The 27952-nt window shown below is 44.2% G+C and overlaps 2 protein-coding genes across 2 annotated transcripts in view; one reads left to right on the plus strand and one right to left on the minus strand.

The window, feature by feature from the left end:
• The window catches only part of FANCD2 (FA complementation group D2), a 52334-nt gene extending 31322 nt beyond the window's left edge, over nucleotides 1–21012 (minus strand). The window contains exons 1-18 of the mRNA XM_084292533.1: nucleotides 20900–21012; nucleotides 20399–20500; nucleotides 18953–19087; nucleotides 17850–17917; nucleotides 16947–17050; nucleotides 15470–15533; nucleotides 13046–13098; nucleotides 11424–11502; nucleotides 10573–10697; nucleotides 9653–9740; nucleotides 8646–8750; nucleotides 7380–7480; nucleotides 6773–6881; nucleotides 5989–6024; nucleotides 5515–5658; nucleotides 4275–4409; nucleotides 2831–2962; nucleotides 1537–1644 (exon numbers count right to left, since the gene is read on the minus strand). Coding sequence (XP_084148659.1) covers nucleotides 1537–1644; nucleotides 2831–2962; nucleotides 4275–4409; nucleotides 5515–5658; nucleotides 5989–6024; nucleotides 6773–6881; nucleotides 7380–7480; nucleotides 8646–8750; nucleotides 9653–9740; nucleotides 10573–10697; nucleotides 11424–11502; nucleotides 13046–13098; nucleotides 15470–15533; nucleotides 16947–17050; nucleotides 17850–17917; nucleotides 18953–19087; nucleotides 20399–20477 — 1665 coding nt within the window. The 5' untranslated portion in view covers nucleotides 20478–20500; nucleotides 20900–21012. The remainder of the gene's footprint in view (nucleotides 1–1536; nucleotides 1645–2830; nucleotides 2963–4274; nucleotides 4410–5514; nucleotides 5659–5988; nucleotides 6025–6772; nucleotides 6882–7379; nucleotides 7481–8645; nucleotides 8751–9652; nucleotides 9741–10572; nucleotides 10698–11423; nucleotides 11503–13045; nucleotides 13099–15469; nucleotides 15534–16946; nucleotides 17051–17849; nucleotides 17918–18952; nucleotides 19088–20398; nucleotides 20501–20899) is intronic.
• Nucleotides 21013–21061: 49 nt separating this feature from the next.
• On the plus strand, nucleotides 21062–24813 carry EMC3 (ER membrane protein complex subunit 3). The gene is made up of 8 exons (XM_084292548.1): nucleotides 21062–21303; nucleotides 21384–21441; nucleotides 21857–21950; nucleotides 22487–22591; nucleotides 23206–23287; nucleotides 23453–23532; nucleotides 24124–24206; nucleotides 24571–24813. Exons 1-8 carry the CDS (start codon nucleotides 21149–21151, stop codon nucleotides 24697–24699), a joined length of 786 nt encoding a protein of 261 aa, XP_084148674.1. The 5' UTR covers nucleotides 21062–21148; the 3' UTR covers nucleotides 24700–24813.
• The last annotated feature ends 3139 nt before the right edge of the window (nucleotides 24814–27952 follow it).

The raw sequence follows: 27952 nt of genomic DNA on the forward strand, positions 1-27952 counted from the left end.
AGGAGGCTCAGGGATAGAGCAGTTCTTGAGGGAAGGTCCAAAGAGAGTTCGAGGAAACAGCGCACCAGGCACCTGGGATCGAGGCATTCCTCCAGCTGCCTCCCTTGTCCCCTGGGAAAGCATGCCTGCGCAGCTGTAAGGGCTCCTCTGCAGCAGCAACATGACCACAAAGCAGGTCTCAACACAGCATGCTCTATTTTAACAGTTGTGTCAAAGCAGCTGATCAACTGCACTTTCCCAAAAGAGGCACAAACACCTTGGAAGAATTCTGGACTACTAAGGATAGACTTAAGAGGTCTCCCGACAATGAAAGCACGCAGCATCCCTGTTCTGACAAGGAGCACTCTCAGACTGGAACTGAGTATGTGAGACAACTCAGAAGCAGTTTCATAAAAGCAGCAAAGATCTCACAGGCCACCAGAAAATTTTATGCAATCAGAACAGCCCCGCTTGTCTTGATGCTTATTAACTGCCCATGCTGGTTCTGCAAAGGAGGGGTCAGGCCCATACAGAGGTGCTCAGTATGCAAAAATTATATTCTCGAGACAGAGGAGATAAAGACTTAAGGTGTAACTTATGCAAAGGACCAGTGCCAACAAGACCAAACTGGTAGCAGAGAAATGGGGAGTCCATGGCTATGCCATCTTTTCTTGACCTTCCCTAGGCAAGATGCCTCTGGAATGACCTGTGCGGTGCTGGTGCAAATGGGTACAAATTCAGACCCAGGTACCTGACATCACCACTGTTATGCTGCAACAGAGTCATACAAGGTATCCTCTGTAAATCGAATATGAACTTAGACAGAAGAGGTTTCGCAGAATCACAGAATTGTAGGGGTTGAAGGGACCTCAAGAGATTGAGTCCAACCCCCCTGCCAAAGCAGGTTCCTAAAAGGTTTGATAGCTTCTTTTGTGCCTCTTGTATAAACACATGAGGTATGAAGTCTACAGCATTGCAGCAGAATCTTCTGTTCTGTGAGGTTTAGTTCTGTTAACACGAGAGCCTTTGTCATCTCTGACCTATAAACATCAACCACCTAAATTAAGATGAGCGCCTTGGGGAAAGAAGCTGAACTGTGCTTTCTGAATGCTTCCAAATGCATGAGAAACAAAGCTTGAGAAAGAGGCTCCAAATTTACCCTTCTGCACATCTTAAAGGTTCAGCTAGATAAAGCCACAGGCAACCTGATGTCATGCTGGCAACAGCCCCACTTCCACTGGGAGGTTAGATCAGAGACTGACATCAGTCCCCTTCCACCGACATTTCTACCAACTCTGCCTTTCTTAGGTGTGAGAAAAGAGGGCATTTCCAGGACAGATACAGCCTCTGTATTTCCTTGCTAGCATTGCTATACAGGATAGGAAATTCTGGAGCCGCAACCTAGTCTGCATAGAATAGAGTCTAAGCTGAAGGACATCTTGACACCAACTGCTGTTTATAAACGAGGCCGCTATTTGTGCAATATAACCACTAGAATTTAGCCTAGCCAAAGGACCAAGGTGCAGCTGAACTCCTTTTTGTTGTGTCCCTCCTTACCTGAATATAGCTTCCTTCCTGTCTCTGGCTGAATGCCAGTGTGCTGAGAATGTAGAAAAGCTTCCGGATCTGGCACGGATTCAGTTTCTGTGTAGAGTCTAAAATGGTCTGTAAGACAGAAGCCACAAACTAGCTCGGATATGTCAAGAAGGCCTTTCCAGATCCCAGTCGCAGGAAAGCAGATTAACTTTGCCATTTTGGTACAGGTATGAAAAATCCACATTCAAATGAAATAAACATAAATGCAGAGCTATTGCTCTGGCCTTAAATATTACAGTCCACTCTATCAGAAGCTGCATGGGAAGAACAAGCTGGCTCCTACAAGCATTTTGGGAGTGCTCCGATCCCATTAGCGACAGCTGTTTAGCTTCTATTACATATTTCTTCACAGTGTTCAAAGTATTTGACACAATGAACATTTTTTTTTTTTGCTAACATTTCCAACACAAGCACTGTGATAGGCAAACCTTTAACAATTTAGGGGTAAGTCTTCTCTGTTGACTGGCATCTTCAGCTATTTCTTCTTCTGGTGCTTAAGTGAAAATAGTCAAGCCATTTTCCAGAGCAATGCTGGCTTTTCTAACACTGACAAGACATTTTGCTAACATTATTTTTCTCCTAGAACTGGTCAGCCTCGAGCAGGATTTAGAACCAGGCACTGAGTTTGACAAGGATGACAGCAGGATTATATAACCCTTTTTGCCACCCCTGAGAAAATTCACCCAGTTTCAACATAAAAAAACAGCAATTAGGAGAGAAAATTTGTGCTAGGATCTGTATGTTCTCTCTGTGCAGAAGAGTCGCCAGCTCTGTGTGAAACATGCCAGGCATCTGCTGCTCTACAGATCTTTTTACAGGTAAATGGCTACTGTCTCAACCACCTATGTCACACTGCAGGTCCTTAGTATCTAGCCAGAGCATTTATTAATGCCTTTCACATACAAGCTGTGGTAATGCATCGAAGATTGGCCCACAGAAACCATAATCTGTCACTAATCTGCCAGGGCAAGAACATGCAAACAAGGTCAGGTGTGAGCAAGTGCTCCCTACCACACTTGGACACTCCCATCTGTGGTGATTTTAAGTGTTCAAAGAAAAACAGTCCAATCTTTCAGCTCACCCTTCCATAGCAGGTTCCTTTTCATTCTGACCACTGCATTTCTCAAAACAGATAGCTTTACAAATACAGGTTGTTCCATTAGGGCTATTTCTGAGAAGTACTGACCTATTCTGGATTTGGGGCCAAGTACTGTAAGGGTCCTGAAATGTTGTATTCCCACAGAAACAAACATACCTTCACAAAGGTGGCATAGCGCATCAGCAGGGATGTGTGCACAACCACCAAATCAGTGAGAACATCCAGAGCAATATCCAATTCTGCTTCGTTCCCACTGCACACGTGTGTCACCAAAGCACTCACAACCTCCTGAGGAAACACACAGCAGAGAAACCGCAATGAAATAGCAGAAAAATGTCTGTCCTGTTCTACTCATATGAAATATATTGATCAAGTATTGATAGTAACCTTGAAACTCAGCCATATTATTCCAACTCCCCTCTCAGTTTGCTTTTTAATTCCCACTATCCACAATACAGGCTTTCAGCCTGAGTTTTATTCAGTTCTAAAAGCTTCCATGACTTCACAAAGCTTTTCTTCATCAATTTTTTCCTACCTGCCTGCTAACATTCCTGCAGCTTCCTCTATTTGCTACTATCACATAAGATTAATAAAAACCCATACAATTTTCATAGGCACACAGAATGTTGCACCTTACCCAGGAAGACATCACCTCTAACTACAGCATTTCCAATGTCTCAACCCTCGTTACCAAAAGCAGCTCAAAACAGGTGTTTTTGTTTCAAAAATCTTCTTATTTGCCTTACTTCAATTGGCTTCTAGACATGGGTCTCTCTCCAACCCAATCCACTGTCTGGGGCTCTGGGTCTTTCCTATGTCCTTAATTGTTAATACAGCCATCCTCTTTTGATATTTGTAACATCTCAAAAATATTACTAAACTCCCTAACTTGCTGCAAACAGCAGTGAATATCTTCACATTTCAAGGTTTTTTTTGCTTATTTTTTAAATTTACAATACCAAGTAATACAGGTGCAATGTTGGAAACAGCCCTAATTATAAATATACTGTGCCAAAAAAGTGCAAATACATTCAAAAGCTCATGCAGAGCTGTTTTCAGACCACAGACTTTCTGATGTAAGCATGGGTGTTGGAATTCATAAACAAAGTCTGGCCTGCAATTATTTCCGAATATGCAGAAGTCCAAGTTGGCCAGAGCTCTGAGGGGAAGCTGTGTAGACTTTTTCATCACAGTGAGTTCTCCAAGGAAAGTGTTTCAATACAAACTATAACAATGGCTTTTTTAAATAGAAGAGGCTCAAAGTGATTAAATAAAACAGAAGAGATAAGGAAAAAAGCACAGTCCCCTCTGCTCCACAAGTATTTTTCATTCTGTCACCTCTGAGGCCTGCCAGTTTGCTCCTGGCTCCTCTTAGGGCTTTCTGTGCTCAAGTCACTTGAGTAAGGCTCTGGTAGCTACAAGATCATCACAATGGTCTTTTATTGCAATGTTTTTCCATCTTCTGCTTGGCCTGCTCCACAGCATAGACCTCTCTCAAAGGCTTTGAACTGCCTCAAATCCCCTCCTCCGAAGGATCAGGGCATGCGTTCCAGAACAAAGTGTGAACAAGCACAAATAAAACAAATCCATCACACTGTACCTGCTGGCAGTAAGAGTCAAAGACTGCAAAAGCTTGTTTGTACATGCAACTGCCGAAGGAGACTATGGCTGGGTGTGCAGCGTGCAGAAATGTCTGAGCAAGTACTAGGATTGAAGGGAAGAAGTCTCGGATAACCTGAAAAACAGAAATACTGACATCGTTAGAGAGCAGATTGCTGCTGCTCATTTTCAACTCTCAGGTCTCTAAAGAGATGCTACAGCTCATCCCAAAAGCTTTGTCTACTTTAGTAAGTGCTTTCCTGACTTCTCTTGCTGTCCTATCTAGCACAAATGAGCAGCAAGAGCAGATGAGGCACACCTAAATGGGTTTCTCCTACTTTCTCCGCACAAAGAATTTACAGATTGGTTAAGCCAATCTGCAAAGCTGCAGAGTTCTCAGCAGTATATCCCTGATCAGTGACACCACAGAAGTCACTTTATAACTATACACCACTAAATAAAAGCCCCAGGACAGAAACAATACTGGCACCACTTTAACAGAAGGACTCTGCCACATCAAGATTTTCAGAAAACTCTGAGTTACCCTTTAAACTTAGATAAATCATTCAAAGCCCCTCTAAACAAGCTCTCATTTACAAATTAAGTGGAAGGATGTTAAACAAAAATTGAATTCAAGTCACTTATATTCAGAATAGATGTTTTCACTTAAGGCATTAATATAGTTTAATTTATTTTAAATTCACAACAGTGTTTCTCACCTGCTCCCCCATATCTACAAGAAGCACTGTATCAGTTTTTAGTTTTCTCTTCAGTTTTGCAGATCTGTTCTCAGTTTTTCAGATCTGAAAACTCGTCTCAATTTCTCAGATATTTTCAGTTTTCTCATAGTATTATTCAAACATGTGCCTATATATATAAACATGTATCTAGACCTAGAAAATAAAAAAAAAATCAAAAAACTGTGTATGTAAAGATATGAACTTATAAAAATACTGTGGGAGACAACAGCATGTCAGGAACATACAGCAGAGATCTTGGGCTTAGACCACATAAAGGCTGAGAGGTTTTGCACCAAAATAAAGGAACTCTGATCTCTAAAATAACAAACAAACTAAAACAGACCATTACAACACAGGACATGTGCCTTGGAAGATTGATCAGCGACCAAAAGAAACCTCAGGAGTAAGCATACATAATGCAGTCCAGGGTTAAATCATCATCTGACAAGATATTAGAGGGATAAAGGAGAAAAGGTGTCCTGGTGCAGAAGCAGCACTGACCATTGAATGATCCTGGAAGGCATTCTGCATCAGCTGTTCTGGCATGCAGCCCAGCCGAATTTTGCTCCTCAGCACCTTCTCAGCTTGCTTCCTGTTCTTGGTGTTGGTTGAATGGATTAGCAGCAAAACTATCAGGTCCAGAACCTTTTTGAGGAAATAAGCACCAATCATTATGCTGAAAAGATATGAAACAGTCCAGACAGCCTAGGCTTCTTGAAGCCAAAACTAAGAAAATCAAGAGCTCAAAAAACTTCCAAGAGACACAACTATAGAAAACTCAGCCCCACAAGAAAAATTCAAAGCAGGTTACTTCTGTCCCCTGACATTTAGAAGGGATGAACTAAGAGTTACAATGAAAATGGATGGCTGTTATAGTAGCAACAGGTCAAATACTGATAGAACCTCCCATGCAACATTATTTGCAGTTTCTGGTTTGGTTAGAAAAATCTCCCAAAACTTACTCAGAAGTATTACCTTATGGTCAGACACAGATGTGGTGTTCTCAATAGCCTAAGAGCAAAACACAAGAATGCTGTTACATTAAAGTACAATCCTGTATTTCAAAACCAGGAGTGTTACATGAAGTCAAATCAAAAAAGGCAGACACCAAAAGAAATACTGCTCACGGATTTCTCTTCTCTACAACAGGACAACTATCAAAGTCAGCAAACTGGATCTTGCAAACAGCACAGAATCCAGATGGCACTCAAAAAATGGGCATGAAAATTCAGTACGGACATTATCAAAAGATGACAAACACACACACAACAAACACACACACAAACCTAAGGTACAGAGCAATCAAAGACTGAGAACAAGTTTCATGGTTTACAATGAGCCACAATGCCAGCCAATACAGATATACTAATAGATATTTTCAAGCACCTTAAAGCTTCATAAAAGTCATTCTCAGTAGATGGGTAAACATTTTTGCTCGCTAGCTGACTGAAAAAAAAAGCTGAGACTTTTTCTTCAAAGTTCTGTTGTAAACACGTAGAATCAGGTTTACTATGCACTTCAAGATCTGTGGTCTATACAGTGGAGCCTAGTGGCCAGCTTGCAAGCACTGGGAAATTAGTAAACTGAAGAAGAAAGCAGACTCCTAAAAAGCACTCCTGATTTGGAACAATATTAAACCTGTGTCAGTAAAATGATGGGCTAACATTTGTCTTTTGATGTCACATCTGTCAGCCTGTTGTCAGGCTCAACCTACAGGTTGCATTCTATCAGGAAACAAGGGCCAAAGCACACAACTCACCTTAATCCAAGCTTCAGAGACATCTTTCTGAAATCTTACAGCTAGCTTTATCGCATCAAAAAGTAGCTTCACACAATTCTGGCTGGTGGTTACTTGGCTCGTGGAAGAACTGTAAATGATCAGAAAGACTCAGCCTCTGTAAATACCGTAGTAAAAGGAACAAGGCAGTTACCAGCAATGGCAGTTATGTAAAGCAGAAATTCTCTAGAGGGAATGCTGTGATGAGGACAGGGAGTTTCAGAAGAGGGTGGAAGTGGAGGTCGCAGTACCCATCAAAGACATACTGGAAGGAAGTTAAAACAGGTGAACTGGCAGCAGTATCATCACTAACGGAGCCATGTACCCTCCTGCAGACATGGATGCCAAGACAGACATTTCTCAAAAGGTACTATATAAATGGCAGGGAAGCTGGCTGGGCAAGGATTGACAAGTGTGTTACACTAATACCAAGCAGGAAGGAATAAGGGTCTTAAAGGTCAGCACCTTTACTTAAGATACATTAGGCTCATGTATGCAACTAGGCATACCTCAGAGACCAGATAAAGAAGAGCTGAAGTCACCTTGTCCCACCTCACCTCTGCAGAATCATGTAAATATGCTCAAGTACCTGGTTTGGACTTGGCTTTTAAGCTTCTTCTGGGACCCTACGATCTGAAGTGGCAGAACACATGACGACAGATCCAAGTTCTTACGAAGATCAGAAATCACCTGTAGAACACAAATCCTGGCACAAATCACTCTGATGTATGAGGGAGAAACAGAAAAAGCTAAGGAAAAGAAAAAATCTCGCAGAATTACAAATCAAAATCTCCTAGAATTACAAATCAAAACTCATATATTTGTTAAGATTCCTAAGCATTTAGCTATGCTCAACTTTTCTTTTTAAATACTTAAAAAGTGAAAGTTCTTCATCATAATGTTACGAGGTCATGCGTGGATGCATGCATACAGAAAGCAGGAGAGGATTTCTTAACAGCTACTCCATGAAATTCTCATCTATTTATGCTAAAAGCTGCTGTGAATTAATTTTATCCTGTTTAGCAGCAGAGCAAGATATGAGACAGCCATAGAAATGCTGGGGCATGCAAATTCACCAGTTTGACTGCTGTCAAATAGTGCTGTGCTGTGGGCCAGCAGAGACTGAGTTGCACGTTATAGGTATACTGTTTTCAGTGCTTTCCCTGAAAGATTTGGGCAGATCACAATCCACATCTGCCTTAAGCTGAGGCTTCTTCAAAGAATGAAAAAAAAAAAAGCGTTGTTCAACAGTTCATCGAGGCTGGCTCAACAAAACAAATGGTTCGTTTAAAAAAATATTCTATGTTTCCTTTGATAAAATGACTCTCAAAACCAAAAGATTCTTACATATGAAAATGAAAACAGCCCTCTAAACAGGAGAATCACTACTTTGGGAATGTTTCTAGAACGGTATTTAGAGCAGAACTCAGTGGAGAGAATTACCAAGTTGCAATCCCAGGTCTGTTGGATACTTCAGGATTTTAGAACCCTTAAAAGATCTGTACAATGAAAATTCTTAGATAAAACTCAAAGGCTTAAAGTTGCCACAAACAATTCTTCAGTTTAGGAGCTTAAAGCAGCATAATTTCATTACTTTCAGTTCTCTAAGGTGTTCAACACTGAAGTAAAAAATAAATGCAAATTCTAAAACCAAATGAGAAAAATCTGCAATGGCCAGCAAAAAGGAGGAGGTTTCAATTTTCATGCCTGAAGGCATAACCAAATCTATGTCAAAGGACAGATAGTTTCTACATGTGCTTTCATCCTTGGCAATTTTTAAAATTGTACTTGAAAATATATTATAAAGCTTATATTATAAAACTTAGCGGTCTTAAGTATAGAGAAAATGCCGTACCTCTACTGCATTAGCAGCCTTGACGTTATGGAGGATGAATTTTACCACCACAGGCAAATCTTCCAGTTTTACAGAAGGTACAATGGTCATGGCAGACTGCTGCACCTGAGGGGAGAGCAATGCTGGATCACAGCTCTAAGAGTCTGATTCACAGATACATGGATTAAGTCGGTGGGAAGGGATCATATGAGGTTTCTCCTGCAGCCTTCTGCCCAGAGCAGGAATATCACCAGTACTAGATCGGGCTGACCTTGACTTGATCAGACTTGACCAGACCCCAAACCATTTTCCAGATGTCCAACCTGAACCTCCCAGACTGTAATTTGTTGCCTCTGCCACTTAACATATCACCTGGCACTGCCAAGCAGAGCTTGGCTCCATCATTTTCAAATGGCTTTCAAAAGAGGAAAGCATGGAAGAATCTAGCACGTTACACAGCTGTAGCCTTTGGGGACTATGAAAAATAGCATTTAATGCACTCAAATGAACCAATGTTATTCTATTCATTAGAAGCCTAACTGAAAGCAATCCAGCATACCCAGAAGACCCAAGGCACATGATCTCTTTTCTTTTGGCCAAGAAAAACTATGGTCATATGATGATGCAGTCACCAGCCTGCCTTTATTTAGAATACAGCACTCTAGTCTGGTCACTGTACCTCAAAAAAAGAAACAGTGACAATGAGTGGGTTTAAGATGGGTGGTAAATGTTTACTGCAGCAAGGCAAAATGCTTTTGCATTTTCTAAAACAGAGTTGTCTGAAACTTTTGAATGGATATTGTAACGGCCAGAGTATGCTTGTCAATGAATCCCTCATAATGTTTCTAAAAATATTTTTTAAATATTTTTAGTTTCCAAGATTCCTTTCCAATTCCAGCTAGCTCAGAACTTCTGAAGGCCTACAAAAGTCATATATAGCAACATATTTTGAATGACCAAACAGCTCTTGCTGTCATATTGCTATGAAGGGGCTAGATTCTGCCTGACCACTCAGTAGCAGCACTTACCTCAGCAAGCAGTTCTGCATCAAGATCCAAACGAGAAAGAGCATCCAGAATCGGAACCGTCAGCCGCCTGCCCTCTTTTAGTAAGCAGCTGATATACAAGAAAAAAGAAAATAAATTATCTTAATAGAACGATGTAATGGGAACACAAAGCTACAAGGTACCAGGAATAGAATGTACCAGGGGTACAACCAGGGGTAGGCTGAAATAACAAACACCAGAGTGAAAAGATAATTAGCACTGGCATAAATGTAAGTGAACTGTGTAACAACCCAAACTAGAAACACAGACGTGTATAATTAAATATAGGCTAAGGCTACCAAAAAAATAAATTATTGTGGAAAATTAATACACCATAAAAAAGACAGATATAAGGGCTAGCTTAATGTGATGCTCCCTGGGAGGATATCTACTGGTGTAAGGTCATCCTGTTCTTCGGGTCAGTAAAAATGCTTGAGAAAAGTGTATAAAAGAGCTACAAGGTTCTGCTTCACGAACATGTTTATTTTGTTGTGTGTGGTGTTTTTTCAATTAATAAAAGCAATGCTGACTCTTATCATGGCAGAATCCAAAACAAATCCAAAGATGCCGATAGCGATAACCAAGTGACTAATCACAGCAGAAGTAATGAGTGCTTAACTGGAATCTACCTGCGCCGTACCCATGTACTCAAGAACTTAATATTATTTTTTTTTAGATAAAGACACTTCTGGAGCATTTAGACATCTCTTTAAGAGCAAAACAGCACACATCCTAAGCCAGTGCTGATTGTCCTTGAATGTTACCATTAAGAGAAACAACTATTGTGCTGCTTTAGTCAGTCCTGGTACAAGCTACATTCACACAGGATTTTTTTTTATTTTTCTGTTAAGAGCAAGAAAAAGGGAGGAGAGGGAATAGGGGGGGTGCTGAATCAGCTGTACCCAAGCTCTCTGGCAACTTCACTTTGCTGGGAATCCTCCAGGATCTCAGGTAAACTGGTGATAATATCATGCTGAATTGGTACAGGAGACACACTAAGCATCTGCATTAACTTCTTGACAAGATCCTACAGAAAAAGGAACATTCGTAAAGTGCACGTTCATTGGAATGGCAACAATACTACGCATGAAAGATCACTCAGGAAGTTATTTGCCTGGATGTATGCCAACTGCCCCTTAACTCATTGTGCCACTGAAGCAGGGAATCATTGCATAGACTTTTAGGAAAACCAGCATTTTACAGGTAAGATATGACTATCTTGCTGAGCGAAGCAAACTGGGAAACCCAACAGCAAGCTTCCCAGAGTTGGGTCTTGATTCAGTTCATTCTGCAACTCTGCTTAGGAACAGCCCTCCAGGACAAAGTAACTCGCAGAGACCGCTGACTTAGAAGGGAAAGAAGGAAAAGAACCATCAAAGCCAGAACAGAGAATTCATCCCCAGGTGCTTGCAAGTATCCAGTACCTCTTGTTAAAAGTAAACAGGAGGGGACTGTAACTTCTGTAACTTCTTGTTAGAGACTGCTTTAAAAGGGGGTCGCCCATGTGGATACACACGTACAGATACAAATTTATGTAAAAGGACACTTAGAACAAGACAAGAAGAAAATAAAATGGGATGTCCAAAAGTTACCGAAGAAAAGAACAAACAAGAATTAAATACCATCTCCCCTTCAGGATGTGCATAAGGAAACATCTGTTCTCATTAGCATCAAACCTTTTCTAATCCCACCTGAGAGGTGTTACGGAAGTTGACTGGAGAAACACGGAGGGGGTTGTGCCATCAGTACCCACCTGGCTGTCAAGAAGACCATCAAGCCATTTAAACTGGTTGACAATGAGCCGGGGAAAATTCGTTCCAAACGTACCCACACTAAAAGAGCAGAAGTGAAACACGAGTTAGTCAGATCCACGGACAGACTCAAAGGCTTTGCTGCTGGTCAGCAAGACCATGAGATGCAATTCGTATTAGCCAGCTATCAAAATCCCATTGTGAAAATATCATTAACACCTCTAGAGCTTTTAGCACCACGAAGGAAGAACCCCCGACTTCTTACTTGCTGGACACACAAATCAGGGATACTATCAGCATGCTTTAATACACTCTCAGCAACACCCTAATTACAGCACAAAACCCAAAACACGCCATATGGCCTCACTTCAGGTCTCCTGTCCTGCCATACGTGTGGTTACGCTGCCTTGGCCTAAATCTCCTTTGGAGCCTGGTATCCTCATCCCCAGCTGCTGTCAGTATTAGATGCATTTGGACAAGTTTTGAGCACCAGAGGATGCACAGGGCCATCTTTTCTCAGTGTTTCCACTCAGCCTCCAACAATACACAGCTTAGTAAATTCCCAAGGCAGAAGGCTCTGCACTCTGCAATACCGAAACTGCAAGGTAACTAGACATGACCTGAAAAAGTACTTCTGCTTAAGTTTGCTGCCTTGCATAGTTAGAAACATGGGTTACACTTTCCTCAGTTACTTTTTAGATAAGATTAGCTTGAAAACTTGTTACCATAGGCTGTTAATTCACTTTTTGTTTCCTTTTTCATTTACAAACTTGCTGAACAACCCAGATCTCCAAAAAACTGTCCTAAAAACCTCCTTGTACTGCAAAAGGAATTTCTTTCTACTTTTTTGTTTCCATTTTTAACTGGTCATTAACACATGGAAAAAAACTTCACTCTTCATACAACTCAATAGAAAACAAGTGTAACAACATCCCTTCCAAAGTCAGTAAGAATTTTTTAATAAAAAGGGTTCACAGCACAATTAACAGCTTATCATTTCTACATCCAAAATTCTTTAGAGCTCTTCAGTGAAAGCAATTCAGTCCTTGTCACTGTTTGTGTTAAACCCTCCTCTAACAAGATTCCAGTGAGGGACAACTTCTCAGGCTCTGTACAGCATTTGTATCCTGCTCGATACTCAACGCCGAACAAATACAGTACAAATACTTTTTCTGTTTTCCTTGTTTAAACCAGAACTACATTTTTAAGAGGGTCTATTTGCATCTAACAGCCACCTAAAACACTGCCAGTCACTTTCATCCTTTTTAAATATTGGGACACTACTGAAATACTTCCAGAGTTTGTACCAGTAGCTAACAACAGCATAATGAATTGTGAGGTGTGTCTGTATTTAAGCTTCTTTTAGCTTGTTTTCTGCTATATGCACCCACAATATAAAAGGCATAGTACCCCACAGATAATTTTACACATGTATGAATAAACAAACAACAACAACAGCAAAGCAGTGCAGACATCCATTTATATATTTTTAAAGTTTGTTGTGTTTTTTTTTTTTAAGTAGATACTTTTAGGTAAGTTGGAAATTATGGTCGAAGTCAAACAGCTGGTAATTGTTCAAATGAAGAGATTTCATTTCAAGTTAGAGGGAAAAGTTTATACTCACACATCAAAAAAGAATTCAGGGATCTTTTCCAACAACAGCGTTATGACAGCAGGCTAGAAGGAAGGCAAAAAGACAACATTAGGATGATGATTTACTGCTTCTGCTGTGGCATCGCCATCAAAACTAACTTTTCACAGAAGCTGAAATACACAGGAAATAGAGGACTCAAAAGAACAAAGAAAAGTATTTCCTGTAAAAGAAATCTCTTCCCTGTTGCCAGAGAGGAGACACACAGCCTGCAAGGTGAAAAACACAACTGCAAGCTACATACGTAATTTAACAGGAGTAGACCATGTGAGCAGAACTTACAATTCCTCTGGGCCAAACTCTGTCCAACCCATCTGAGTCATTTTTCACCACACAAGAATCTAAAGCATCAACTTTAGATAGGTTTGAAAACTACCTACATGATCTCGCCATTTCCCTTGCAAGGCAGATTCTTTTTCCCCCTTTAATCCTGGCCCAAATACAATTCTAAAAAAAAAAAAGTGTATTTAAAATACGAACTTTGAAAAAACATTTAATTATAAGAGGATTTAAATCCACAGCTGTTCTCAGGTTTGTCATGCCTTAGTGAGATATGTCATCTTCAGCTCCATATACATGTTGATGCAACTTTTATAAGACTTAACAGAACCTGTTACCACCAGCAATGCTTTGCAAACACAACTATTTACTATTTAACAACAACTGTTAAGTACTATTTAAGTACCACCGCAGCGCATTTTGCTTCATGTGTGTGGTTCTTTTATGGGGGACGAGTACCAGCTCCCAGGAAGGCAGGAGAACAGGAGCTTTGATTACACTGTAGGGCTGAAAGGAGTTGTCTTTGGAGCCACATATGGGAAAGGAAGAGACAGAAGGGGATGAAAAGAGAACCGTGTCTTATTGCCTGGACATTTCTTGCACAAGGACAGTCCATATATTCATTTTCCCCTTCCTTGCCCCAGGACAAGGCAGAGGAAGAGAAGACGAGCAAATACCCATTGTCCTTTTCCACAACTGCAATTAGCAGCCGCAGGAAGGGGAGATGACTGATACAAGAGGTGAGTGAACTGAGCTCCCTGCTACACCCAAGGAAATCTTGGGAGAGCCTCTGTCCTTTCACATGGATTGGTTCCTTGTAAGGCTTCTTCAGGGCTTTAATTTAATTATCGAAAAATTTGGCTTAGAAGGGAAATTTGGGGTTCTCTGCTCCAAGTCTCTGCTTAAAACTCTGTCATCATTAGATCACATTGCTCAGTGTCTCGTCCATTTTTAAACACCTCCAAGATTTAACCACATTCTCCACAGTGGAAGTAGTTAAATTCTTTCAGAATGTCCCATCTTCTACTTGACTGTCATCTCCCATCCTGCCCCAGCCCACCTTTGAGAAGACTGTCTCTATTTTCTCTGCACCATGCAACTGGATAGCTGCAGACCACAAGACCTCCCCTAACTTTCTCAAGACTAAACAAGGACAGTTCCCGCTGCCTCTTCTGACATGCCGTGTGCTGCAGGCCCTAAGCATCTTTGTGTCCCTCAAGAAACAAGAAATTATAAAATCATTTGGGTTGGACAAGATCTTTTACGATCATCAATCTATTAACCTAGCACCACCAAGTCTACCACTAAAGCACATCTACACATCTTAAATACCTTAGGGATGGTGCCTCAACCACTTCCCTGGGCAGCCTGTTCCCATGCTGCACAACCCCTTCTGTGAAGAATTTTTTCCTAATATCCAATCTAAACCTCCCCTGGTGCAACCTGAGGCCATTTCTTCTTGTCCCGTTGCTTGTTGCAAAGAGACCGACCCCCACCCTGCTACAACCTCCTCTGAGGTAGCTGGAGAGAGCAGTAAGGTCTCCCCTGAGCCTCCTTTTCTCTATGCTACATAACCTCAGCTCCCTCAGTCACTCCTCATAAGACTTGCTTTCTAGACACTTCACCAGCTTTACTGCCCTTCTCTGGACATGCTCCAGCACTTCAATGTCTTTCTCGTAGCGAGGGGCCCAAAGCTGAACACAGTATTTGAGGTGCAGCCTCACCAGAGCAGAGCACAGGGGGACGATCCCCTCCCTGGCACTACTCCTGACACAAACCAGGGTGCTGTGGGCCTTCTTGGCCACCTGGGCACACTGCTGGCTCGTGTTCAGCAGGCTACCCACCAATACCCACAGAGCCCTTTCCTCCAGGCAGCTTTCCAGCTGCTCTGCCCCCAGCCTGGAGCACTGCATGGGGCTGGCGTGTCCCAAGCACAGGACCCAGCCCGTGGCCTTGCTGAAGCTCATACAGTTGGCCTGGACTCATTTATAACGGACGCTCTTCCAGACGCAGCCTCCTCTGCCTCACCACCAGTTCTGCTCATCCTCTACTTACAGAAACAAAAGGATCCCCAAATAAATCAACACCACTGTAAAGAGAAACCTAAGGTGTACGTACCTGTAAGATACTAATTCCAAGAAGCATTTTTATGAGGCTTTCACAATATGAGTGCACCAAAGTCCTGCAAGATGAGATTCCACGGTTGTAGTAAAAAACACAGGAGGAGAGCAAAATAACTCTTTCCAGTACTTTTAAAAAACAAACAAACAAAAAACACAATGATTTGCTTTATATACCAAAGGCAGCCCCCAAAACAGTAGGTAATACAGCAGGAATGTTAGTAAATACTCATTACTAGATAACTGCAAGGAAATGACACTTCCAAGACTTCTAAGAGAATTCTTTTAGAAGTGAAATATGAAAATTAATGGCTAGGTTTTAAAACCTTTCAATCCTAACTGTCTGTATTGGTTTTCCAGGGTAAGGTTTTAATACTGGGGGCCTGCAGGGGTGGCCTCTGTGAGAAGCGTCCTGCAGCTGCCCCATGTCAGACAAGGGTCAGTTTCAGCTGGCTCCAAAGGGACACGCTGCTGCCCAGAGCCAAGCCAACGAACGAATGAATGAATGGCGATGTCGTTTGTGCCTCTGCGAGAGCAGAATCAGGAAAGGGGGGAAAAAACCCTGTGCAGTAGATCTGGGGGGAGCTGCCACCCGTGGGAGACCCGTGCTGGGGCAGTTTCTCCTGGGGGATGGACCCCGTGGGACGGAGCCGTGTGGGAGCAGTTCCTGAAGAGCTGCTGCCTGTGGGCAGCCCCCACAGGCTCAGTTCAGGAAGGATGGCATCCCATGGGAGGGACCCCACGGGGAGCAGGGGCAGAAGGAGCAGTGCAGTGTCAGGGACTGCCCGCAGCCCCCATTCCCATTCCCCTGTGCCGCTTCGGGGGAGGAGGCAGAACAGGGTGGATGGGGGGAGGTATTTTTAGTTTGCTTGTGGTTTCTCACTGCTCTAGCTTGTTAGTAGTAGGTAATAAATTACATTAATCTCCCTGTGCTGAGTCCATTTTGCCTGTGACAATAATTGTTGAGTGATCTCCCCATCCTTATCCCAACCCCTGAGCCCTTTTCATCATATTCTCTCCCCCTTTCCCTTTGAGGAGGGTGAGTGAGAGAGCAGTTGCGGTGGAGCTCAGCTGCCCAGCTGAGTACAACCACCGCACCATCTCATACTTGTATTTTCTGAGTGAGAATATAAAATACTCTAAAATACATGAAAGCCTACATGTTAAAAGAATTAAATAAATAAATAAATGACATTATATGCTGGTTGGAGGTTCTCAGTGTCAAACCAAACTGGATGTTTCAGCCGTCTTTGCCCTGAAATCAGCAGCTGTGTAAGAGAGAAGACATTTTCCATAGGTGTCCGAAAGGGGAAGACATTCAAACCAAAGAATGACGGGGTCTTTTGCATAAGACACATGTCTTGTTATCAGCTGGAGCTATGCCTTTTCACTCCACTCCACTCACTGTTGCACAACATTTTAAGTAGAGACCGGCTCTGACTGAAAGGGAGAACAAAAAATACATTTTCCCTGACCTTGACCCCTCAGTCCGTACGGGAGCGCATGGCAAAAGGCAGTTCTTGAACTGGTTTCTGTCCTTGATGTGAGATTCCAATCCACTGATAAACTGCTTCACAACCTGCAAAGCAGAGAGAGATCATTCGTTTCCTGAGAAGATGCCCTCATCAACTGCTGGCTTTCAGGATGCCCTTTGTGAGCAGATGATGAAAACAGGAGAGAGGTTTCCTATCCAGTTAGGCAGGGAGCTAGAATTTGTCATAGAAGGAATGCTGGATAATCTGTAGCCTCAACCAAAAGCAAACACTGGTTGGTTTGCAAAATAATTCTAAAGCAACAGTGTCTCACTTCACCTCGATTTAACCTGGCTTTCCCCACCTCCCTGTTCAGCTGAGACAGCAACATTTAACGTGACAAGAACTGCATCCAAAAACATTTGCAGGATTCAAACCACTGGCCTCAGGACATTCATGCTGGGTTTGTTGCTGGAGAGGAGCACCAAATCTTGACAGTTTTAACACTGCCAGCTCCCAGCTAACACAAAACCAAGCTTCCACTGGAAAAGTTAAGCAAGCTACTGTGCTCTCTTAAGAGTCTTTGTTTATTGAATAACGTTGCCAGTGAATTACTTTGACAAGGCACAGGGTTGGAAATGCAGCAGTTGTGCTTTGAATTACGAAAAACCAATCTCAGAGCAAACACATCGAGGTTGGTACCAGAGGTACGTGCTGGTCGTCACTTTGTGCCTAACTGTCCAGAACAATGAGACCAAAAGGCTGGGATGATGACATTGAGAGAAACAGCAAGTTTTGCTTGCTTCTGTACAAGACCAGCAGAGAAAGGCAGCTGCATCTGTGCCTTTTGCTACACAGCAAACAGTTTTAAATCTGGCTCCTGCCAAAGCACAGTCAGTTACTTACGCCTGGGTAAGTCGGGTGCTTCTCTAGGGTCAGGCGGAGCTTCTTCTGGAAAGCCATTTGATCTACAGCTAAGGAGAAAGTTTAAAGGGAATAAGGAATCAGACATATTTTAGCCATGCAACACTGCACTAAAGCTACACTGGCTACAAGCTCTCAGGATCGCCCACCATTATTGCTGCATTTGCTCTGTTGAGAATTCCAGGTAGCAAAAGCCCGAGCGGTATTACCTACCGCGTGTGCTCACTCCACTCTGGGCTGAGGGTACCTAGTAGCACTAACAAGTTTCGACACACCAACTCCTACATTTTTTGGCAGATAAAAACAAATCCATTCCAGACAGAATGAGGGGCCAAGAAGTGGAGGAAGAATCCCTAGGCTTTTTTTTTTTTCTGTCCTTAGGAGGCAACACGATCCTTGCACATGTGCAACCCAAAAATCCCTTTGCCCAACATAACAGAGCAGCCATCTTCCAGCAAAATCAGGCCTGTAGCCACAAAGTTCATTAACACGACACAGTGTGCAATCTCACACAAATAAACCACTACAGCAGCCCTGCCGTCCTAAAGAAGCCTCCCTCTGCTCAAACCCATTGCAGCAACAGAGGCAGTACAGCTTCACAGTCTCATAGAGGTGAAACATGGAAAACCCCACGAAGCAATTCAACTTTCTGCTTAGACCATGACTAGGGTGCAGCAGCTCCATTCAAACATGTTTGTTGCAGTGCCTCATCTGAGCTATAGGGTGTTCACGTTCCTGTTTCACCCATCTTGGTCTCACTAACAAAAAAAGGTAAGACTGTACACACAGATGCAGTCTAACCTTATTCCATATACCTCCAGTAATCTCTCAGAAGTCTTTTGCCTTGACATGTATCCACTCAACAAGCAGGCGTAATGAGTTTAAGAGAAGCACTCAGTTAGGCAGGAGCTGTGCAATTCAAGAAGTATGTAACAAATAAGAGTCCAGATGAAAGTTTCCTTGAAGTTTCAAACAAGCTCGCTCAAGCATTTCTTACTCTGCAAGTAACAAGTGTCTTTACTTTGTAACAGTCATCTTTGCAGGCTTTGAGATACAAGCAGAAAGAACAAGTGTTAAATCCATACCTATTTCATTCTGCCCTTCCCCAGCTTTCAGTATAATTCCTGATGTTCTAAGGAGCTCTTCAAACACTCCCTCACTCTCCAGTCCACCTTGGGCAGAGGCCTTTTCATTATCAGAAGCCCGTGGCTTCTTCGTTTCTGAGAAAACAAGACAAGCTACATCAAATTATTGTGCAAAAGAGCAGCAGGGAACTTCCATAAAAAGAACTAATTCAAAATTAACCTTCTAGTAAGAAATTACAGGAACATGGGAATACATTTATGGGACCAGACCAACAAACAACACTGTGATGCTCTGTTTGACAGCAGACATTAGCCAACCCAAACACCAACGCAGAGATCCTATCAGAGTTACCCCTGCAGCACGACACCACAAGGGAACATTTCTTAACCACCACTTTTAGCAGTCCACAAACAAAGGCAGGAAGACACACTTTTGGTACCGGACTCCCAGGCAAGACATATCTGCAAACAAACTGCATAATACAAGAACCATGCTTTCCTCTGGCCTGGAAAGCACAAATTTAATTTAGGTTCTTCCACTAAACTTGTCACTTAGAAGTCCACTCACATGCTAACGCAAAAAAGTCTCTTCCCTCTAACTATGTAGAGAGGTTATTTTGGTTTCAGATGTATCATTTTTGATCAAATGGGATTAGTCTGCAAAAAGCTAAGGTGCTGAAGCTTCAGATGATTGATCTTGGTCAAAGGTACAAGAGCAGAGGGACTAATAAAAGATAAGGCACTGCTTTTAGTGTTATTTGACTGCAATTCTGTTGGGAGGAAGGTGTTAAAAGTGGAAGATTGTCAAGGGGGATGGGATCAGAACTGAAGAGTGGCAAGGATGATCGTAAATACGTACAAATGACCTTGCAGCTGGGAATGTGTAAAGTCTGGGGAGTAGCAATGTAGGAAAGCACATAAATTGTACCTGCTACTGTTTGTACCTGGGTATTTGACAAGTAGCACATCTGTGTATAAGTAATAGAGGTGTTTGGCAGGCTCAGAGGCATCCTGTCGGACACACTTGAGCTCCCAACCTCGGTACAGAGAAGACCAAACAAGCACTGTGAGGATCACAGCATGGTGGTAAAAACTGTGCCTGCGTGAACCCTTGATAAACAGGTGCCAGCTGGAGGCAGTGACCCAGCACGGCCTGAGCTCGGCGGTGCCTGCACCCCTGCTCGTGTGCAGCTGCTGGATGTTGCTCTGGGAATCCCCTGGTTGGCGAGGTGACGGGAATTAATCCACCCTCTGCATTCTAGCCGGGAGCCTGTGGTTGTTCCTGCTGCCTGCCTGTGCTGCGTCACACAACTTCATAAAACAACAGCGCTTAAGATCAACAGTTAATTAACAATTAGCTACTGGGATAATCAAACTGCCATTATGGCCTGTCCTCTCTCCCTTGGAGTCACTGCCAATGGGTTTCCAGTTCTTGCAAGATTATGCCCGAGCACCTACTTGGCAAGTCTGGTTTTGAGTTCTCTCCAGAAGCATCAGGTTTTGACAATTTCCGTTTGGAAACCATGGTAACAAATCGTTTGTTGTCGCCTATAAGAAAGCAGGAAAAAAAGACAAGTAGGTAAAGAAGATGTAACTTTAATTCAGAAGAAAACGTGACTTGAATTCAGATTTTTTTATGCAACTCTAGAATGGATTAGTGAATAGCGAAGCAAAATGCTCCAGAAATAGAACTTTTCCACAGGAAGGCAAGTTGCCTGGCTGACTAGTGTCACACCACGCTGCTCTGCCGTACAGGTTAGATTTTAGACTCGTACAGGTCGGGATTTTAGAGCTCGTCACATTGAAACGCCCACACCCACACCCACACCCTTCCCTCCTGGCGGGGCCTGGAGGACACCCCGCGAGCCCGGGCTGTCCCCCAGGGGCTAAGGGGAGAAACAGCTGACAGCGAGCGTCCGCGCGGGGAGGGGCCTGGCCCCAACTCACCCAAACGACGCCAAGTGCCTCACGACACACAGGACGCGTCGCGACAAGCGGGGACCTCGCGACACCTCAGAGCGGCGCCGGGCCCTGAGGCGCCTCCCGGCTCGAGCTTCCCGCCACCGGCGCGCGGCACCGCCCTTCCGGCGGGGGAGCCGGAAGCGGAAGTTGGCAGCGGAGCGGCGGCGGCGGCCGGAGGCCGAGCAGGAGCCGGGACGCGGCCGGGGCTGGGCCCGGGCCCGGGGCCGGGCCGCGATGAGCGAGCCCGAGCTGCTGCTGGACTCCAACATCCGGCTGTGGGTGGTGCTGCCCATCGTCTTCATCACCTTCTTCGTGGGCATGATCCGGCACTACGTCTCCATCCTGCTGCAGAGCGACAAGCGCCTCACGCAGGAGCAGGTGTCCGACAGGTCAGGGCAGGGCAGGGGCAGGGGGAAGGGCAGGGCCCGGCCCCCCCCCCCCCCCCCCTCACCACAGCTCTCTCTTGCAGCCAAGTCCTGATCCGGAGCAGGGTGCTGCGGGAGAACGGGAAGTACATCCCCAAGCAGGTACGGGGGGGGCAGGGGCAGCCCCGCGTCTCGCAGCATTTGGGGCTCAGCCGCCCCCAAACGCTGCACAGAGCAAAAGCTGAGAGTCGGGCGGTGGGAACAGCAGCGCCGGGTACACGGGGACTGGTACTGGGCGAACAGGAGCTCTGCACAGTGCCAGAACGTCCTTATTTGATGTAGATTCTTTTTAAGAGAATTCTGTCTTAAAATATTTTAAGGCTTGCAGAGAGACAGAGGTAGTACTTCAGGGAGACATTAAAGGGCTCCATTTAGAGATTTTTACATTTAGTAAAGTACCTGAGAAAAAAAGATTTAATCAAACAGGTCGTAATGTGTCTAAAGGAGCAAGAAATAACCTTGTCCTCTTTTCATTTCTTATGGTGCTATTGGCCTTGGCTTTTTTTTTCCTCTCCAGTCTTTCCTGACTCGGAAATACTACTTTAATAACCCAGAGGATGGATTCTTTAAGAAAACAAAAAGAAAGGTAGTGCCTCCTTCACCAATGACAGGTACGTTAATACAGCTGGGCAGAAAACGTGTAACTTGCTGCCAAGGCGGCAAGGTGAGCCACCTCGGCAAAGAGCTCAGCGACCGTGAGGGTCGGAGTGGGGCTGGGGGGGGTGGGAGATCGCTCCCTGTGGCAGCAGTGTGTCAGGTCACTGAGTTTTGTTTAACGGCACTTCATGTCTGCCTGCAGCATCTCGCAAGACCACGACTGTCACGGTGCTGCTGGAAATGGGAAGTCCTGCATGTTCTCTTTTTTTTGTTGCACCAGCTGCGGCAGGACCTTCTCTAAACTGACACAACTCATTAACACAGCCAAAAACGCAAAGAGCAAACCAGCTGCCTTGTTCATCGTCACTATTCTAGCTAAACAGTCTTGCAGAGGGATCCATTAATTTCAGAGATATGGAGCAAGGGATGGGGTCACACACAGCAGGGAACGCAAGACACTTTCAGCAGCAGCCACTGCTACACTGTGTACACTGTACATGTGCCTTTAATGTGATACACTCCTACATTATGTTAAATCCTTTAATTACAGATCCTACCATGCTGACAGATATGATGAAAGGGAATGTAACCAACGTTCTGCCTATGATCCTCATTGGTGGTTGGATCAATATGACGTTTTCGGGATTTGTCACAAGTAAGTGTGTGGTGTAGCACAGCCCGTGGGCTGGGCCGTGTTGGGTGGTGACCTCCTGGGTCCATCAAAACCTTCAGCTGGGGTGGGAGCAGCTGGGTTTGTCTTTGTGGTGCTGCTGCTGCTGTTTGCTCTGTGAAGTGCAGTGACTTGCTCGCCCCCAGTAAAGGGCAGAAGGTTGGTTTCAGGGTGCTGGACAAGATCACAAAGAAAAGTCTGGACTTCCAGTTGCTGTAAGGGACTTTCCTCTGAGCATGTCCGGGCAGTCCGTTACCGTGTAATGCAGAGTATACAAAACTAAAATACTCCCTCAAATTCAGAGTTCTGTTGTTTTGTTTTCCTTACTATTTATGTGGTAGCTGTTTCCTTCAGAAAAGATACTCCCCTTAACAGTCACTGAAACAGCTGGGGTATTTTGGCTGCCTGATCACATTTTGAAAGACTCCATATCAAAGTCAGTATATGAATTACAGCCTTTCTGAAAGTATTTGTTATCCTATGCATTATCTTCAGACTACGTTAGGTCCAATGAATGAAACATCTGTTGGCTTTGCAGTTTGCTCTACAGTAACCTAGTGTTGCTTGGTAAAACAGGTCTTTTTTTTTTTGTCCTGCAGCAAAGGTTCCGTTTCCTCTGACGCTGCGTTTTAAACCAATGTTACAGCAGGGAATTGAGCTGCTCACTTTAGATGCATCCTGGTAAGCGTGTGTCCTCGAGCAAGGCTGAACGTTTATTTGGAGCACTGGGTGCAGTACTAACCCCTGAGCAGCCTGTGCATGCCTCTGAAATAAGGTCACGAGCCACATGTCCCATGCACAGGCAGCATCGAACTGCAATCAGACATGCTGCTTCTGATTTCTCAGGGTGAGCTCCGCTTCCTGGTACTTCCTGAATGTGTTTGGACTCAGAAGCATTTATACCCTCATCCTGGGCCAAGATAATGGTAAGACAGCATCATTTCTGTGAAAGAGCTGGCTTCTCCTTCCACTGGAAGGCTTGTGGGGGAGGTTGGGGAAGGATTTCTCCGTTTTCAACCAAAAAGCTCTTCAAAGCCTCTCTCACTTGTTTGAGATTGCTCTGCACTGGCTAGGTTTGATACCACCTGCAGCAGTTACCCAGCTCTTTTTGCACCAGCCCTTGGCTAACTGCTTGTAAACTTCCATGGTAATTAACCCATGCTTTTCTTCTCATCTAATTGGTGCGTGGAAACTTTGATGTTGTGTTTTTGTTTCTAGCAAGAATGGATTTTAAGGAAAGCTGCAATGATTGTTTCTTGTTAGATGCAAGGCAAGATGGTTATGGAGAACGTAGAAGACCGTATTTTCCTCTATCTGTCTGCCCATTTTAAGTAAATTTAGCTAAGATGTAAGGAATGGGGACAAAATATCTTGCGAGAAGCTGCACTAGCCAGTTAATGTTGCATTCCGGGGATTTGTACAATCTTTTAGTCTTTAAGAAGCCAGCCTCGTGGAACTACACTCCAAGCAGTCCTGTTTAAGTCAAATAAGAATGAACCTCTCATTTCTTTTTATAGCTGCAGATCAGTCTAGGGTGATGCAAGAACAAATGACAGGCGCAGCAATGGCCATGCCAGCAGATACTAACAAAGCATTTAAGGTACAGTATTTCCACCTGCATCTCTCTTTGCTGTGACTTTACAAGATTGCAGGCTGTGCATAACTCCTCCTCTCGCCCTGACAAGCAAGGGAATTGTGCTGGATTCCTGTTGCTAAAATTAGAGGTGACAACTGATGTGTGTGGAAGCCTGACAGGGCTATAGTACCCTGAAGCACACCTGATTAGACAGTCATAGCTGATGAGGCAGTCATTCCTGATTTAAAAAAAAAACTCACATGCCATCTTCTGCCTTTGCAGAAACCGACTTTTTCTTAGTTATTGTCTAACCTGTACAGAAAGAGCTGATAACTACTTTTATACTGAGTGGCTTTTCTTTCTCTACCTGTGTTTAATGTCAATGAAGACGGAATGGGAAGCTTTGGAATTGACTGATCATCAGTGGGCCTTAGAAGATGTAGAAGAAGAGCTCATGGCAAAAGACCTCCATTTTGAAGGCATGTTTAAGGAAGAACTACAGACCTCCATCTTCTGAATTTGAGAATATGCTGTTGGATCTTCTGGTAAAAGGCATTTGAAAAGAAACGTTATGTAAAACTGTATAATGTATTTTAGCAAAGCTGAGAATAAAAGAAACACACCATGTTCAGTACTGTGGTTGTCTGTCATTTGAGCCTCGGGCCCAAGTATGATATATTGGAGCCAGAAGGTCTCAGGGTGGGTTTCTAGCTGCTGTTTTACTCTTCCTGGGCTACATATGCTTTAGGAAAAAAGGGAAAATTCTAATTCTATTACAAAAACAACCAAATTAATTACGGTATTGAAAATTTGAGACTGAAAAAAAAAAAACAACAAACTAGTACCTGTACTTCTGGAGGTATCTGTTTAAATAGCTTTGTAGCCAGCAGTCTTTTGAATAAGACAACATCACATTAACAACTCACACCTGACTGCTGTGGAGGTTCTCTAACATCTTCAGTAGCAGCTTGAGTTTCAGTTTTTTGAAGTGTTGGTTGTCCTTCCTGTTTATAAAGAGGATACCTCTTTTCCTCTTGCAGTAATTGTGGTTTGATGCTTTCTCAGAAGAAAACAGAAGAATGAATAAGAATTTTTCTGAAAGAGGGCTTTTTTTTTCCCCCCTGCAGAGAGAGGGCAATAAAGCAACTTCTGCTAGATTATTGCTCTGACAATTAAGAGCTAACAATTTATGAGCAGTAACTGTGACAGAGAAGGCTCTGGTATTTGTACCTTGTGTGACTGGCAGGCTAAGCATCTCTTTTGGTAAGAGAGAGTTCTGTACAACAATGTAGAACTGAAAAGAGACGTCCCCTTTACCACTACTGGCTCTCACAGGGGTTTTTCTACCACCTGTTGATGGCTGAGCTGCCCCCTCCAGTGTGAGGGAAGAGGGAGTAGTCACTTTTGCTCCAAGATTTCCAGGTGTGATAAAGGAAAACTGGTCAATTAATTAGGTTCATTTGCAGGCATGTTAGCTGTTAACAGGCTAAATAGCCTACAAAGCACCTCTGAATCCAGCTGGCCTCTGAAAAGAAGCAGAGGCTTGGACTTTAAATTCAGAATGGAAAGCATACACACCAGCCTCCAAGCAAAACATCACCTGTGTGATCACACCAAGGTGGTGGCAGTGACCCCACTGCTGCTGCCCACCAGGCAGGGGAACCCAGTCTGCGATTACAGCCCACCCCCTCTTACCTCTCTCCCTGAGCACAGAAGATCCTCCACACTTGCACGCAGCAAAGCCTGGCACAGCCCCCCTTCACCTCCAATCCAAGCCTGCACCACGGCTCCCCAGTGCTGCCGAGTCCCATCAGCTCCCTTCTGCCCCTGTCAGCGTGCTGGTGGACACTCGTGGTGGTCACACAGGCAACTTTTGGCTCCCCTTTCACTGCTTTTGCTCCTGGGCAGAATGGCTCCTCAGAGAGCTTTGGGGAGCAGAGACAGGAGGCATTTCTGCGCACACGTAGCAAACACACAGGCTGTTTTCCCATTTATTTCTTGTTTCCCAAGCACCTTTATAAGCACCCCACATCTGCCCATTGAGTCAGCCCCAACAGACCGCAGAGACCCCCATGCCTGACACAGAGCAGAAAGATGTACGAGCACATGGGGGTGCCCTGTAGTCCCTGGTCTAGTTATTTACTGGGCTAGGTGTGGAAAAACAAACACTGATCTTGTTTTAAGCCTCTTACCTATCACCTTTTTGAGCTGGGAGGAACAAGGAGAAGCTGTTCCCGGCTCATGTATTTCAGTGCCAGAATTGAGCACTGCAGGAGCTCCTCAGCTGTCTCATCCCCAGGGTGAAGAGCACTGACCTGGGGAGGTGTTTCTTAAGCAGAAGTTGCCGTAACTGTGGCTGTTGTTTCTTCCCTTTTTATTTTGGCTCCTTTGATTTGGGATGAACAACACAGGAGCTGAGCCAGGACTGAGACACATCCAATTTGCTGTTTTTAGCAAAATTATTTGCCCTCCTGTTAAGAGTCATAGCGCTGAGACATTCTCTGCCTCAGAGATTTCTTTCCAGAACGCTGCTGCTCCACTGGCAGCACTGGTGTTTCAGGTCATTCCCCACTCCCCACCCCCAGTCTTTATTTTGTAATGGGGAATTTCGTCTCATTTCATGCCTGGGGCATTCTCGCATGAGATTCCTGCAAGCCCATGCACTGACACAGAATACCCCAATACCTCCGCATCAGAAAACTGCCAGTGTGCTCTCCCTTCTTCCCCAGTTCCTACTTCAACGTCAAAATACACAGATCAGTACAGGGTTTTGACACAGATCAGCCAGGGTTTTGCCACTGACCTCTGCTATTGCATAAAACTTACCCTGTCCTCCACTTTCTGGTTTTGGATCATTTTTCTTCCATGCGACCTCCCCATTGCACAGGAATTTGATCAGTCTGTATTCCCTTTCTCACGGTTTTCCTCCCTCCCTCATTTCCCAAAACACCGCCCACCTCCCTCCCTGTTTCACTGAAGAGACACACACAACCTCGCGTTGCTCTGCAGCCACAGATGGTCACAAGGAGCTTCACGCCGTGCTTCGATGGTCAGCATTTCACAGTGAAACTCAAGATCTGCTCTTCTACATCAGGGTTCTCCTAACCCTCTCTGAGGCTCCAGCTAAGATCAAGCTCCTCAGCACCACATGAAGATATAAACCTTCTTACTAGGGCTCTTGTCCTCACAATCACCCTCGATCCCCCAGATAATCCCCCAAGTCTCCCTGAACACGCACCTACACTAAGGAGTGCTAAATACATACCAGTCTGTTGCATTTAACTCCCTTCCTCAGCCTTTTCCAGCTGAACTCAGGGTACTTGCTCAGCGTGCCTGCAAAGGAGGCTGCAGGACTGCAGGACAACCATTTCAGCAGCCACAAGCCCAAAAGACACCACCTGCTACTGGAGAAAACAGTGATAAGGTCAGGGCACCTTCATTCTGCAGAGGAAGAGGAATGACAATGAAGCTGAGGCTGCCCAGTATCACAGAAAGGTCAGGACGAGCTTCGTTATGCCTCCAGAGACGAGCGGCCCAGTGCTGCAGAGGGGAAGAGGCACCCTCTGAGCACCAACTCTTCGATTTACACAGTGGTGTGCTGTTCTCCTGAATCCCCTTGGCAAAGCAGGGTGGGCTGCGCAGCCTCACTCTACTTGCCATGGCCCAGCTGAAAGAGCTCCTGCAGCACCAGGCAGCCCCACAGACCAGCAGCATTTCAACCCGCACTTCAGGTCACTTAACGAAAGCTGAAAAAAAACAACCAAACCCAG

The sequence above is a fragment of the Netta rufina genome, assembly GCF_964035555.1.
Source record: "Netta rufina genome assembly, chromosome: 10".
NCBI classification, from domain to species: Eukaryota; Metazoa; Chordata; class Aves; order Anseriformes; family Anatidae; genus Netta; species Netta rufina.

Excerpts from the sequence above, each read along its gene's own strand:
- EMC3 (XM_084292548.1), top strand. The coding sequence starts at position 21,149 with ATGAGCGAGCCCGAGCTGCTGCTGGACTCCAACATCCGGCTGTGGGTG. Across the intron at positions 21,442-21,856 it reads GGAAGTACATCCCCAAGCAG|TCTTTCCTGACTCGGAAATA; the intron begins GTACGGGGGGGG and ends TTTCCTCTCCAG. Across the intron at positions 22,592-23,205 it reads GTTTTCGGGATTTGTCACAA|CAAAGGTTCCGTTTCCTCTG; the intron begins GTAAGTGTGTGG and ends TTTGTCCTGCAG.